Here is a 13,648-nt window from a genome sequence, read left to right on the forward strand (position 1 = left end):
CACGTAGGCTGGAGTACAGTGGCACAATCTGGGCTCACTGCAACCTCTGTCTCCTAGGTTCAAGTGATTCTCCTGCCTCAGCCTCCTAAGTAGCTGGAATTACAGGCATGTGTCACCACACCTAGCTAATTGTATTTTTAGTAGAGACAGGGTTTCACCATGTTGGCCAGGCTGGTCTTGAGCTCCTGACCTCAAGTGATCTGTCCGCCTCAGCCTCCCGAAGTGTTGGGATTACAGGTGTGAGCCACCGTGTCCAGCCTGTGCAGAAGTTCTTTTAATTAGGTCCCACTTACCGATTTTTGTTTTCATTGCAATTTCTTTTGAGGACTGAGTCATAAATTCTTTCCCAAAGCCAACACTGATGTCTAGAATAGTGTTTTCTTAGGTTTTCTTCTAGGACTCCTATAGTTTGGGGTCTTACATCTAAACCTTTAATCTGTCTTGAGTTAATTTTGGTGTATGGTGAAAAGTAGGGATCCACTTTCACTCTTCTACATATGGCTAGTCAGCTATCCCAGCACCATTTATTGAATAGGGAGTCTTTACGCCATTGTTTATTTTTGTCAACTTTTGTTGAAGATCAGTTGGCTGTGGGTGTGTGGCTTCATTTCTGGGTTCTCTATTCTGTTCCTTGAATCTTTATTCTGTTTTTGTACCAATACCATGTTAATTTGGTTATTATAGCCTTGTTTAGCCTATAGCCTATAGTATAGTTTGAAGTCAGATAATTGATGTCTCTGGCTTTCTTCTTTTTCCTCCAGATTGCTTTGGCTATTCAATATGGAATCAGGATCTTTCCTGATACCATATAAATTTTAGAATAGTTTTTTTCTAGTTCTGTGAAAAATGACATTGGCAGTTTGATAGGAATAACACTGAATCTGTTGATTGCTTTGGGCAGTGTGGCCATTTTAATGATAATTGCTTCTTCTACTCCATGAGCATGAAATGTTTTTGCATTTGTTTTTTAATGTCACCTAGGATTTCCTCTTTTTTTTTTTTTTTTTTTTTTTTTGAGGCAGAGTCTTACTCTGTTGCCCAGGCTGGAGTGCAGTGGTACAATCTTGGCTCGTTACAACCTCCACCTCCCAGGTTCAAGAGATCCCCCTGCGTCAGCCTCCCAAGTAGCTGGGACCACAGGCACGTGCCACCACACCTGGCCAATTTTTGTATTTTTAGTAGAGATGGGGTTTTGCATGTTGGCCAGGCTGGTCTCAAACTCCTGACCTCAAGTGATCCGCCTGCCTCAGCCCCCCAAAGTGCTGGGATTACAGGCGTGAGCCACCACATCTGGCCTATGATTGCTTCTAGCAGTGTTTTGTAGTTCTCCTTGTAGAGATCTTTCACCTCCTTGGGTAGATGTATTCCTAGGTAACTTATTTTGTGGGGTGCTGTTGTAAATGAGGTTTCATTCTTGATTGGCCCTCAGTTTAAACATTATCAGTATATGGAAATGCCACTGATTTTTATACATGGATTTTTGTATCCTGAAAACTTATTGAAGTTGGTTTCAGTTCCCGGAGCATTTTGTCAGAGTCTTTAGGGTTTTCTTTGTATAGAATCATATTGTCTTGGAGCATAGTGGCTCATGCCTGTATTCCCAGCACTTTGGGAGGCTGAGGCAAGATGATCACTTGAGCCCAGGAGTTCGAGACAAGCCTGGGCAACATACAGAGACCCTGTCTCTACAAAAAAAAAAAAAAAAAAAAAAAAAAAAATTAGCCAGGCATGGTGGTGTGCACTGGTGGTCCCAGCTACACAAGAAGCTGAGATGTGAAGATCACTTGAGCCCAGAGGTTGAGGCTGCAATGGGCCATGATTGTGCCACTGCACTCCAGACTGAGTGACACAACAAGACCCTCTCTGGGGGGATTTAAAAAATACATATTATATCTATCTATACACACACACACACACACACACACACACATATATATATAAAATCAATCATATTGTCATATTGTCCACAAATAGATAGTTTTACTTCTTTTCCTATTTGGATGTCCGTTATTTCTTTCTCTTGGCTGGCTGCTCTAGCTAGGACTTCCTAGCTAGAGCAATCACTACTATCACTACTAATCACTACTAGTCACTACTATGTTTACTAGGAGTGGTGAGAATAGGCATCCTTGTCTTGTTCCAGTTCTCAAAGGGAATCCTTCCAGTTTTTACCCATTCATTATGACGTTGCCTGTTGATTTGTCATTGATGGCTCTTATTTTGAGGTATGCTCCTTCAGTGCCTAGTTTCTTGAGGGTTTTTGTCACAAAGGGATACTGAATTTTATTGAAAGCTTTTTCTGTGTCTATCGAGATGATCATATGGTTTTTTGTTTTTAATTCTGTTTATGTGGGGAATCATATTTATTGACTTGTATGTGTTGAACCAACCTTGCTCCCAGGAATGAAGCCTACTTGATCATGGTGAATTAGCTTTTTGATTTGCTGTTGGATTCAGTTTGCTACTATTTTCTTGAGGATTTTTGCGTCTATGTTCATCAGGGATATTAGCCTGTAGTTTTCCTTTTTCATTGCCAGTACCATTTATTGAAGAGACTGTCCTTTCTCCATTGACTGTTCTTGGTACTTTTGTTTTAAAAAAAATCAATTGACCTTAAATGTGAGGGTTTATTTCTGGGCCTTCTATCCCATTCCACTGGACAATGTATCTGTATGTATGTCAGTACCATGCTGGATTTTTTGTTTGTTTATGGTTTGTCTCTGGGGATAAAAACACAAGAACCGGCCAGGCATGGTGGCTCACGCCTATAATCCCAGCACTTTGGGAGGCCAAGGCAGGCGGATCACGAGGTCAGGAGATCGAAACCATCCTGGCTAACACGGTGAAACCCCATCTCTACTAAAATACAAAAAATTAGCTGGGCATGGTGGCGGGCATCTGTAGTCCCAGTTACTCAGGAGGCTGAGGCAGGAGAATGGCATGAACCCAGGAGATGGAGCTTGCAGTGAGCTGAGATTGTGCCACTGCACTCCAGCCTGGGTGACAGAACAACACTCAGTCTCAAAAAAAAAAAAAAAAAAAGCCCACAAGAACCATGATGTTTTGATTACTATAGTTTTGTGATGTATTTTTAAATCTGGTAATGTGATGCCTCCAGCAAATGTGCTAATGAGGTTTGCTCAAGATGGCTTTGGCTATTTGGGGTCCTTCTACACTCTGTGTGCTTTATTTGTTGTTTGTTTATAACATTATGCTGCTGACCAGGGATACTCTGTTTTAATTGGTATATTAACTTCTTTCAGCATTTGAAAAATGTTGTGCCTCTTCCTTCTGACTTCCATGATGTCTGAGAAATCCATTGTCGTTCAAATCTCTATCTCTCTCTAGATAATGTGTCATTTTGCTCTGGTTGAGTACAAGTTATTTCCTTTGTTTTTAATTCTCAGAAATTTGATTAGGATATGTCTGGTATGAAATTCTTCGAGTTTAACCTGTTTGGGTTTGATTAACTTTTTGAATCTATAGGTCTACAAATTTGGGGATGTTTTCAGCTATTATCTCTGCAGTGCTTTGTGGGCAGAGGAAGGGGTACCTTTTTTTTTTTTTTTTTTTTTTTTGAGACAAAGTCTCACTCTCTTGTCCAGGCTGGAGTGCTAGTGGCATGATCTCGGCTCACTGCAACCTCCACCTCCCGGTTTCAAGCAATTCTTCTGCCTCAGCCTCCCAAGTAGCTGGGACTACAGGCATGCACCACTATGCTCAGCTAATTTTTGTATTTTTAGTAGAGACTGGGTTTTGCCACGTTGGTCAGGCTGGTCTCAAACTCCTGACCTCAGGTAATCCACCCGCCTTGGCCTCCCAAAGTGCTGGGATTACAGAAGTGAGCCACCACACCTGGCCTGGGGTACCATTTCTACTCACATCAGTGCACTGGGGGAGATAGTCGACAGGACTCCATCTCAGTGTCTTCAGGGCCTGGTGGGGAGGGGGAGAAGTGTCACCTTTACTTGAGTTAGTGCAAGGCAGGGATGGTCAACAGGGTACTAACCCTACCTGGGCTTCTGGTGGAGAGGGGTAAAAGTGTCACTTCATTAATGCAGAACAAGAATCAACAACAGAGCTATGCTCCCACCATTTCCTCATCATACAGTGGGGAGGGAAGCGTGGCATCTCTTATGATATTCAATTGGAGTAGAGCAGGTATACTCAAAAGGGAGCAGAATTCTATTTTAAAATAAAAATCCAGGGCTGGGCACAATGGCTCACGCCTGTAATCCCAGCACTTTGGAAGGCTAAGGCAGGCAGATCGCTTGAGTGCAGGACTTTGAGACCAGCCTGGGCAACATGCTGAGACCCCATCTCTATGAGAAAATATTTTTTTTTCTTTTTTTTTTTTTTTGAGATGGAATCTTGCTGTGTCACCCAGCCTGCAGTGCAGTAGCGCGATCTCGGCTCACTACAACCTCCGCCTCCCGGGTTCAAGCAATTCTGCCTCAGCCTCCCAAGTAGCTGGGACTACAGGCGTGCACCACCATGCCGGCTAATTTTTTGTATTTTTAGTAGAGACGGGGTTTCACTGTGTTAACCAGGATGGTCTTGATCTCCTGACCTTGTGATCCACCCACCTCGGCCTCCCAAAGTGCTGGGATTACAGGCGTGAGCCACCGTGCCTGGCCTACAAGATAATGTTTTTAAAAATTAGCTGGGCGTGGTGGTGCGTGCCTGTAGTTCCAACTACTTGGGAGGCTAAGTTGGAAGGGATCATTTGAACCCAGGAGATGGAGGTTGCAGTGAACTGACATGGTGCCACTGCACTCCAGCCTGGGCAGCACAGCGAGGCCCTGTCTCAGGAAAAACAAAAACAAAAACAAACAAAAAAAAACCTCTCTAATCATCATTAAACCAGATAATCTGTCAAATCAGATACTGACAATTCTGGCAATAATATTTGAGAGCAGGTTGGGATTGCTATTCCTGCAAATAATAATCAGTGTAACTTTCCCTGATTTTATGTAGTTATTCAAAACCAAATCTAAGAGCACAAAGGACCAATTAATTTGGAAAGAATATTGATATCTTAGTCAAGTTCTAAGTCAGTATTAACAATGGATGTACCTACTTTCTCTTTTGTTCACTGATGATCTTATTTTTCCATTGACAGCTGCATCTCCAGTGTGATGTGTGATAATGCAAGCATAGTACTTAGGGTGAGGAAAGTAAGTGACTCCAGCATTCTGGTGATGTATTCTTTGAATACGTAATATGGAAACTAACAAAATTGACCTTGCATCATCTTCTGCAATGTAGTAAAGAAATTCTATTTGCAAGCCCAGAATGATTATTTTAGTGAAATTTAGATGCTGTGGCCTGAAGTGGTGGCACATGGCTATAGTCCCTGCTATTTGGGAGGCTGAGGTGGGAGGATCCTTTGAGCTCAGGAGTTTGAGCCTGCAGTGAGCTGTGATTGTGCCATAGCACTCCAGCCTGGGCAACAGAGTGAGACCCTGTCTCAGAAGAAAAGGAAAATTAAAGAACAATGAAAGTGGACATATGACATGGCTGAAGAGATCTGGTTAAGCCATTTTCTTGATTATAAGAGAACAGAGTCTATAAGGTAATACATGGGCAGTGGAGACCAAAGTAGAAGATAAGACAGAGGGAGAGAAATGTGTAGAATCATGTACAAAGAATGTCACTTGCCAAAGGGAACAGGAATAAGTAGAGGATCCCACAAGGATCTGCAATTCCCAGATAACTTAGGTTAAAAAGGGGGTAAAATTGAATTGCTGTTGGGCTTTCATTTTCCAGAAACATGGTGGAATGCATAGCACCTCAGCATTGTTCAAAACTGCAAACACAAAACAAAACTAAAAAAATCCATGGTTAGATGGCTGGAATAGAATAGAAACTTCCAAAATTGGAGAATGAAAAAAATCCAGAAAATTCAACAAATGCTGAAGTTAATGTCTTATTTCATAGAATTCCAAAGGCTACATGATGAAATACAGGCCTCCACCAAATTGGTGGTGAGATCAGAAATCTACAAGATCCGGGACCCTCAGAAAAGTAATACTCCTTGTAGGTAAACTGAGGGAAAATCTATTCGTTAGAGAAGGATGAACAGCTACCTCCCTCAGCTTCAGAGATGGGTGAAATCAAGAGAGAGAAACAATTATCTTCAGAGAATTCCTAACCATAACCAAAGTCACATTTGGGGTTTATATCAGTCAAGGTCCCAGGATGATAAAGATGTCACATACAAATTAAGGTAATTTGAGGAAGGTTTAATAAAGGAACTATTATAATTTGGGGCACAGTTTTTTTCTTTTTAAGTAGATGAATTGGCTCTCCAGTCTGTGGCTCTCCCATCCCATCCCTCCCCACAGACCTCATCTGACGGCTATTGCCCTTTGGTAAGATAGTGCCTTCTGGTTATAACACCCTAGGCTGCTACAGCCATTCAGAGCTCTCTGACCCAAAGATTCCCATCTGCTCCCAAGCCCCTGCTGCTGAGCAACATCACCTAGACACAAAGGTCCCCACTCCCATCTCCTCTCCAAGTGTTCCCTTGCTCTCCTCCCCTTCTGGATGGTGGCTCCTGCACCTCAAGCCTCTAGACAGTCTCATGCTATGAGGAACTTCCCTCTCACACAACCCTACTCAAGCCCCACTCAGTAAAGTTTGCTGCCTCCCATGGTCGCATCTTTTTCTTTGATCAGCTCCCAGATCCCTCAAACCCCTACAGATCTGTATCCCAAATATATAAAGAGCTCTCAAAACTCAATAAGAGGCCAGGTGTGGTGGCTCATGCCTGTAATCCCAGCACTTTGAGAGACCGAGGTTGGTGGATCACCTGAAATCAGGAGTTCAAGGCCAGCCTGGCCAACATGGTGAAACCCAGTATCTACTAAAAATACCAAAATTAGCCGGGCATGGTGGCAGGTGCCTGTAATCCCAGCTACTCGGTAGGTTGAGGCAGGAGAATCGCTTGAACCCAGAAGGCGGAGACTGCAGTGACCTGAGATTGCGCCATTGCACTCCAGCCTGGGCCACAAGAGCGAAACTCTGTATCTGAAAAAAAGGGAGATAAAATAATTCAAATAAGTTTATATAATACCATTACCAAAATGCTGCTTTCAGGAGAATTAATATTTTCCTTTGTGATTGTTGGAAATCTCACATTTGAAAGATTAGCAATACCTCAGATTATTTTGGCATAAACTTGGAGAAAAAAATGAAATATTTAGAAACCATAATTTGAAAAGCAGCAAAATATGTTAATCTGGAAACTAATATATTTTCCTAGGTTACAAGTACTTTTTTTTTTTTTTTTTTGAGATGGAGTTTTGCTCTTGTTGCCCAGGCTGGAGTGCAATGGCACGATCTTGGCTCACCGCAACCTCCGCCTCCTGGGTTCAAACAATTCTCCTGCCTCAGCCTCCCGAGTAGCTGGGATTACAGGCATGCACCACCACGCCCGGCTAATTGTATTTTTAGTAGAGATGGGGTTTCTCCATGTTGAGGCTGGTCTCGAACTCCTGACCTCAGGTGATCCGCCCGCCTCGGCCTCCCGAAGTGTTGGGATTACAGGCGTGAGCCACCGCGCCCAGCCACAAGTAAATACTTTATCCCCTCATAGAAGCACACGGTTTTACTGCAATTCAGTAGCTTCTCCTTTTTTTCTTGAGACAGGGTCTCGCTCTGTCACCCAAGCTGGAGTGCAGTGGTGCAAACACATCTCATTGTAGCTTCAACCTCCTGAGCTCAAGCAATCCTCCTGCCTCAGCCTCCCAAAGTGCTGGGATTACAGGCGTGTGCCACCACCCTGCCCTCAATCATTTCTTTTTCTTCAAGACAGGGTCTCACTCTGTCACCCAAGCTGGAGTGCAGTGGTGCAATCTTGACTCACTGCAGCCTCAACCTCCCAGGCTCATGTGATCCTCCCACCTCAGCCTCCTGAGTAACTGGGATTACAGGTATGCACCAGCACCCCTGGCTAATTTTTGTTTTTTTTTTTTGTAGAGACAGGGTTTTGCCATGCTTCCCAGGCTGGTCTCGAACTCCTGGGCTCAAGAAATTATCCCACCACAGCCTCTCAAAGTGCTGGGATTACAGGCATGTGCCACTGTGCCTGGCCCCTCAATAATTTCTTAAAGGAAATTACCACATGAGAATTTACACAATGGACACTGAACATCATTCAAACAGGAAATGTAGACTTTAAGGCAGGAAGTATTATTAGAAATAAAAACGAATTTTTTATGACAAAAAGATCAAAACAGAGATAATAAAATTTAAAATATATATGCATGCCTTGCTTCAAATATAGGATCCAAAAGTTGACAGAGTTAAAAGGAGAAATGGGCACAGCCATGGGAGGTGTGAGAAGGGAGCCAGTGGAAAGCAAAAGACTGAAGAACAAGGAGACTGGGGTGGGGAGTAAGAAGCAAAGAAGGACCTGGGCTTGGCTGGTCCTCCAAGGGACCCAGGGACCCGGTCCAATCATGGACTGAGGACATGGGCTCAGGAGGTGGACTGAGGCCCCCGGAGAGAGCGGCAGGGTGGGAGGTGGAACCTGCACAGCATGAAGCAGTGGGAGCCTGGGGTTCCATCTGGAGACATGGGTTCTAGTCCCACTTGCTGTGTTTTTGGGGCATGTCACTCCATCTCCCTGGGTTCAGCCTCCCCAGGGAAGGACACTCTCTCCACCCTTCCCCAGCCTGGCCCTCACAAACGATGATGCCAAAGCAGTATCCTTCATGTGTGGGGTTAGCGATAGGGCCGCTGGCCAGAGAGAAGATAGAGGCAGGGCCTCTGGCATTGTGTGGAGCCTGGATCTTGCTCTGCAGTCTGGGAGAACCCTGGGCATGGGAGGAAGAGCCAAGAAACCTCTCAGGCTGGATGACAGCCTCTGTGGGCTCACACCGTCCTCTACCCTAGGAGAGGCCAGGGCAAGGTGTGCACCCTGCTGCTGTGCACCTTCTCCTTGTCCTCCTCCGAGGCCTCAGGCAGTCGCCCAGTTGGGTCACTCTTCACCAGGGTTAGGCCTGGCACCTCAGCATGGAGGGCCAGCTCTTTCCCACAGGCTCTAGAGGCCCTGAGGGTCACCAGGGCCCTTCCCCCTCCTGTGACAGCTTGCACAGGATGCTGTCTTTGGAAAGGTGGTTAGGGACTCGCACCTTACAGAAGAGGAACCAGAAGCTTGGAAAAGATGACTGTTCCTAGGTGGTCAGTGCCAGGGCCTGGCCAAAGCCCACTTCTCAAGCTCCAAGTCCATGGGGTGTTCCACCAGAACATCATTCCTCAGTGAGCAGAGCCTCTGCCTGTCCCCAATGCCACACACACACTTCAAACATATACATCAAACATACACACACACACATACAGAGAGTTCTGCTGCCTCCACTCCAGTCAGCAACCTGGGCTGGGCGCAGGCGCGAGGGTTTGTCTCTGCGTGGGGGCTTGGGAGTGCCCCACACACATTTCTTTGGGTGTAGAGAACCAGGCGTCCTGCCCCTCCCCCAGCTCCGGATGGGTCTGTGCCTGGCCCTGCTGATTTCTGCCCTGAGATGAAGCTGTAGACACAGCCTGTAGTGTGGAGTCTTCCTTGGGTCCCTATTTGCACACCCAGCATCCCACCCAACCTGGAGAGGTGAAGAGGCCCAGTCAGCCCCCAAAATTTGGTGTTTCCAAGGTCCTTCAGGTGGACAGTGCAGCACCGCCCAAGGAGCACTAGGGCATGGAGTGCGGTGGAAAATTCTGCAAGCCAGGGGGCTGAAAACCAAGTACTGCTATGGCTGTGACCTTGTGGCCTTGAATGACAAAGCACCTGCTAGGTGCCTCCCAGGACAGCAGGTCCTCGGGCCGGAGGCAGTTTTCTGCCCACTTCTTCACCACTCAGCAGTCCAGAGGCTGCCCTGCCATTCAGGCTCCCCTGCCCTCTGGCTTTCAGGTGGCTTGGCCAACGGGACGGGCTGGCAGGAGTCTGGGCAGTGGGGAGGAACAAGAGGCCAGGGTAATTATTCCCCCAGCATCCTCCCTCTGAAGCTTCCACCTTTAGCCACAGCCCCACTGGTCCTGATGACTACTCTGTCCCTACCCCTAGAGCCCAGGACTGGTAACAGCTGTGCTTCACCATCCCTTATTGGCTTCCCAGAGCCTGCAGCTCTGTAAGTAGTCCCCTCATTAAACTCTCTTCCAGCTGCATCTTTCCTGGTACATGCTGTCAGTTTCCTGCCAGGAGCTGGACTGATCCAGCACTTGATAAATGTTTCTTCATTAAATCCTGCCAGGTGCCAGCTTGGGATCCAACCCCATGACACAGAGTGGCTCCTGCCACATGCCAGAATGTCCCTGCCCTTCTCTCCAGAGGCCCAGTCAGTGAGAGGAGGAGGAACTAGAATCCAGGTCTCCTCCCTCCCAGAGCAAGGCTCCTGTCACTCCACTCCCTGGGGCTTCTTGGGCCTGAGATCTTGAAGCAAGTCTGGTGGTGGAGGAGGTCTTGAGCAAGACAGGCTTGAATCCTCTCTTCCTGGTGGCACCCATTCACTAGGGCAGCAGGTGCCCCAGCAGCACCAACTCACCAGCATGGGTGGAGGGGCCAGGTTAGCAGGTTCCCAGGCACCTGCAGCGTCAGCCAGCATGCAGCTCCTGGCTTCCCACGGGCGCCACTGACTCAGCAGTCAGAGGCTGTGGGTAACACTGCTGCCCCCTTTGCCAGCTTATAGGTGACAGAGGCTTCTATAGTCACTCACCGCTGGATAACTACTCCCCTTTTTGTCCTTCACACACTTTCATAATCAATCCCTTATATTTAAATTCCTTCCATTGGAAACACCTAGAGTGGTTTCTGGTTTTTTTTTGTTGTTGTTGTTTTCTTTTTGAGACAGAGTCTCATTCTGCTGCTCCGGCTGGAGTGTGGTGGCATAATCTCAGCTCACTGAAACCTCTGCCTCCCAGGTTCAAGTGATTCTCCTTCCTCAGCCTCCCCAGTAGCTGGGATCACAGGCGCACACAATCACACCCGGCTAATTTCTGTATTTTCAGTAGAGATGGGGTTTCACCATGTTGATCAGGGTGGTCTCGAACTCCTGACCTCAAGTGATCCACCCACCTTGGCCTCCCAAAGTGCTGGGATTACAGGTGTGAGCCACTGTGCCCGGCTGTTTTCTTGACTAGTCACTCACTGTTATCTCAACTATGTCCTAAGACATAGCTCACCCTAAAACCAGAATTCACGTTAAAGACAGGGTAAGATTACTCACTAAGCTCCAGCACTACTGAATTCCACTGTTGTGATTTCTCTCTCTCTTTTTTTGAAGAGACAGGGTCTCACTGTCACCCAGTCTGGAGTGGAGTGGCATAATCTTTCACTGCAGCCTCAAACTCCTGGAGTCCAGCAATCCTCCCACCTCAACCTCCTAAATAGCTGAGACTACAGATGTGTGCTACCATGCCCAGCTAATTTTTAAAAATTTTTCGTAAAGATGGGGTCTGGCTATCTTGCCCAGGCTTGCAATTTATAGAGCTCCAGACACCCTCATTGGTAGCTGCTTCTGATAAATTCCACACTATGGCCAGAAGATGGCAGCAAACCACCAGCTTCAGCCACTTACCTGTGGCCCAGGACACCGGACCAAGTTTCCAAAATCTGAGCTTCACATTCCTAGACCTCCAGAGGTTCTCTTCATGGCCACCTGGACAACTGGCAAACCATTCTGTTTCCTTACACGTGCACATATCATCCAGATAACTGAAACTCTTATCAATAAAACCCCAACATCACAACCAGGGCATAAATTCTCTTTCAAACATCATGGTGATATCCTTATCTTAGATTTTTGGTAAACATTTGGAATTGGATAAACCATCATCCTTAATTAAGACAGAGAACACTTTTTTTTTTTTTTTTGAGATGGAGTTTTGCTCGTCACCCAGGCTGGAGTGCAGTGGCGCGATCTCGACTCAGTGCAACCTCCGCCTCCCGGGTTCAAGCGATTCTCCTGTCTCAGCCTCCTGAGTAGCTGGGATGAGAGGCGCCCGCCACCACACCCGGCTAATTTTTTGTATTTTTAGTAGAGACGGGGTTTTGCCATGTTGGGCAGGCTGGTCTCAAACTCCTGACCTCAGATGATCCGCCTGCCTCGGCCTCCCAAAGTGTTGGGATTACAGGGGAGAGCCACTGCGCCTGGCCGACAGAACACTTTTAAAGAGAGATCCATAAAACATCGCCAGTCAGCTGACCTAGGTAGTTTGGGGTGTATTTGCTCTTCAATGTGCCATCCTTAGGGAACCTGGTGGAGGAAACACATGCATCAGCAGCCATTGGTGCCAAGCAGAACACAGCTAGGTTCCCTGTATCCCCCAGCACCGCCCAGAGTCACCTGTTGGCACTGGCCAGTGGGATCCAGGTCCTGACCATTTGGAAGGTTTCAGGTGGCTTCTAAGAATTCCAACATTCATCAGCATAAATTCAGCTGTTATCTTAATTAGCACATGATTATTTCAGTATCAGAAAATTAATAAAAATATAGAACTCCTGGGTCATGTAACCATTTGGACAATTATTCCAACTTTTAAGTTGGTGAAAACGCTTTTTAATAAAACACATCACTCCATAAAACGCCTTAAGGAGCCCCGGGTGGTAATGAGAAACAAAGGCCCTTTGTATGCTAACAGGTTTGTGAAAAATGTAATAATGAGGGCACACTTTCGTTGCAGTCTTAATAAAAATTAGGAAAAGATTGATCAAACTGAATTACAAATGTTCTGTGCTGAAATTGTGGTCATGACCCAAGTTAAGCGATCACAAATTCTTGCTGGTGTTGGAATCTCCATTCTTGGTCATGGTTTGGAGTGAAGACAGAATTTCCTATCTTCTTGTGCCAGGTTTTTCTTCTCTATGTCTGTTATTATAACAATGTTCTGTGGCGGCCGAGCCATGACTCAGTGAGTGACTCAAAGCACGTTCAGTACTCACCCCTCCCGCGGGCGCGTGCCCAGGCTTGCAGGCACATGGCCCCCCTCTCCCGGGAGCCTTCACCTACCCCTAAAACCTGCAGGGGCCTGAACCTGGAACAGAGAGGCCTCTGGAACAGAGGCATGGCTCTGTCGAGGTCTGTGGTGCTGACCAAGGCTACTTCCCTCTGTGTCTGCTTGAAGTCCACCCTCAAGTGGATTTCCCATCCACCCTGCTCCCGGAGATGGTCAAGATGGAGACCCATTCCATGGTCTCCAACGGGAAAAGTCAGGACCATTCTGGGTGGCTATGAAAACCTGGCCAGAGCATCCAAGCTCACATGTTCCCAAATGATGGCACCTGGCTGCTGACCTGACTGTGATCCCCACATCCGGCAGAAATGGGAAAGAAGGGACAATGGAGCCACAGCGAAGAATAGCAGCTATGACTACCCCCGGCACAGACAAGACCAACATGGCTCCTTAGGGACAAGGACTTTGTGGATGGCTTTATTTAGGGCCAAAAAGAGGCAGGGGATAGGAGTCCTCCTGGAATTCTATCAGTCTGTCTCTCTCTAAACACTCAATGAAGACCTTGAGGGGAGGTTGGGGTCTCTGTGCCAGACGAGAGGAAATGCTAAGGGTCACTGGGTTATGGAGGATAAGCAGAGGGCCAAAGGGATGATCCCTCTGAAGGCCTCAAGGCTGAAGGGCCTTCCTCTCATCTGCC

General features: G+C 46.6%; 1 protein-coding gene across 1 annotated transcript in view; it reads left to right on the forward strand.

Annotated features, from left to right (window-relative positions):
- FBXW12 (F-box and WD repeat domain containing 12) overlaps positions 1–6,764 on the forward strand; it is a 29,143-nt gene extending 22,379 nt beyond the window's left edge. Inside the window, 1 exon segment of the mRNA XM_055109880.3 lies at positions 5,123–6,764. Coding sequence (XP_054965855.1) covers positions 5,123–5,222 — 100 coding nt within the window. The 3' untranslated portion in view covers positions 5,223–6,764.
- The last annotated feature ends 6,884 nt before the right edge of the window (positions 6,765–13,648 follow it).

Source organism: Pan paniscus, chromosome 2 (genome assembly GCF_029289425.2).
Source record: "Pan paniscus chromosome 2, NHGRI_mPanPan1-v2.0_pri, whole genome shotgun sequence".
NCBI lineage: Eukaryota > Metazoa > Chordata > Mammalia > Primates > Hominidae > Pan > Pan paniscus.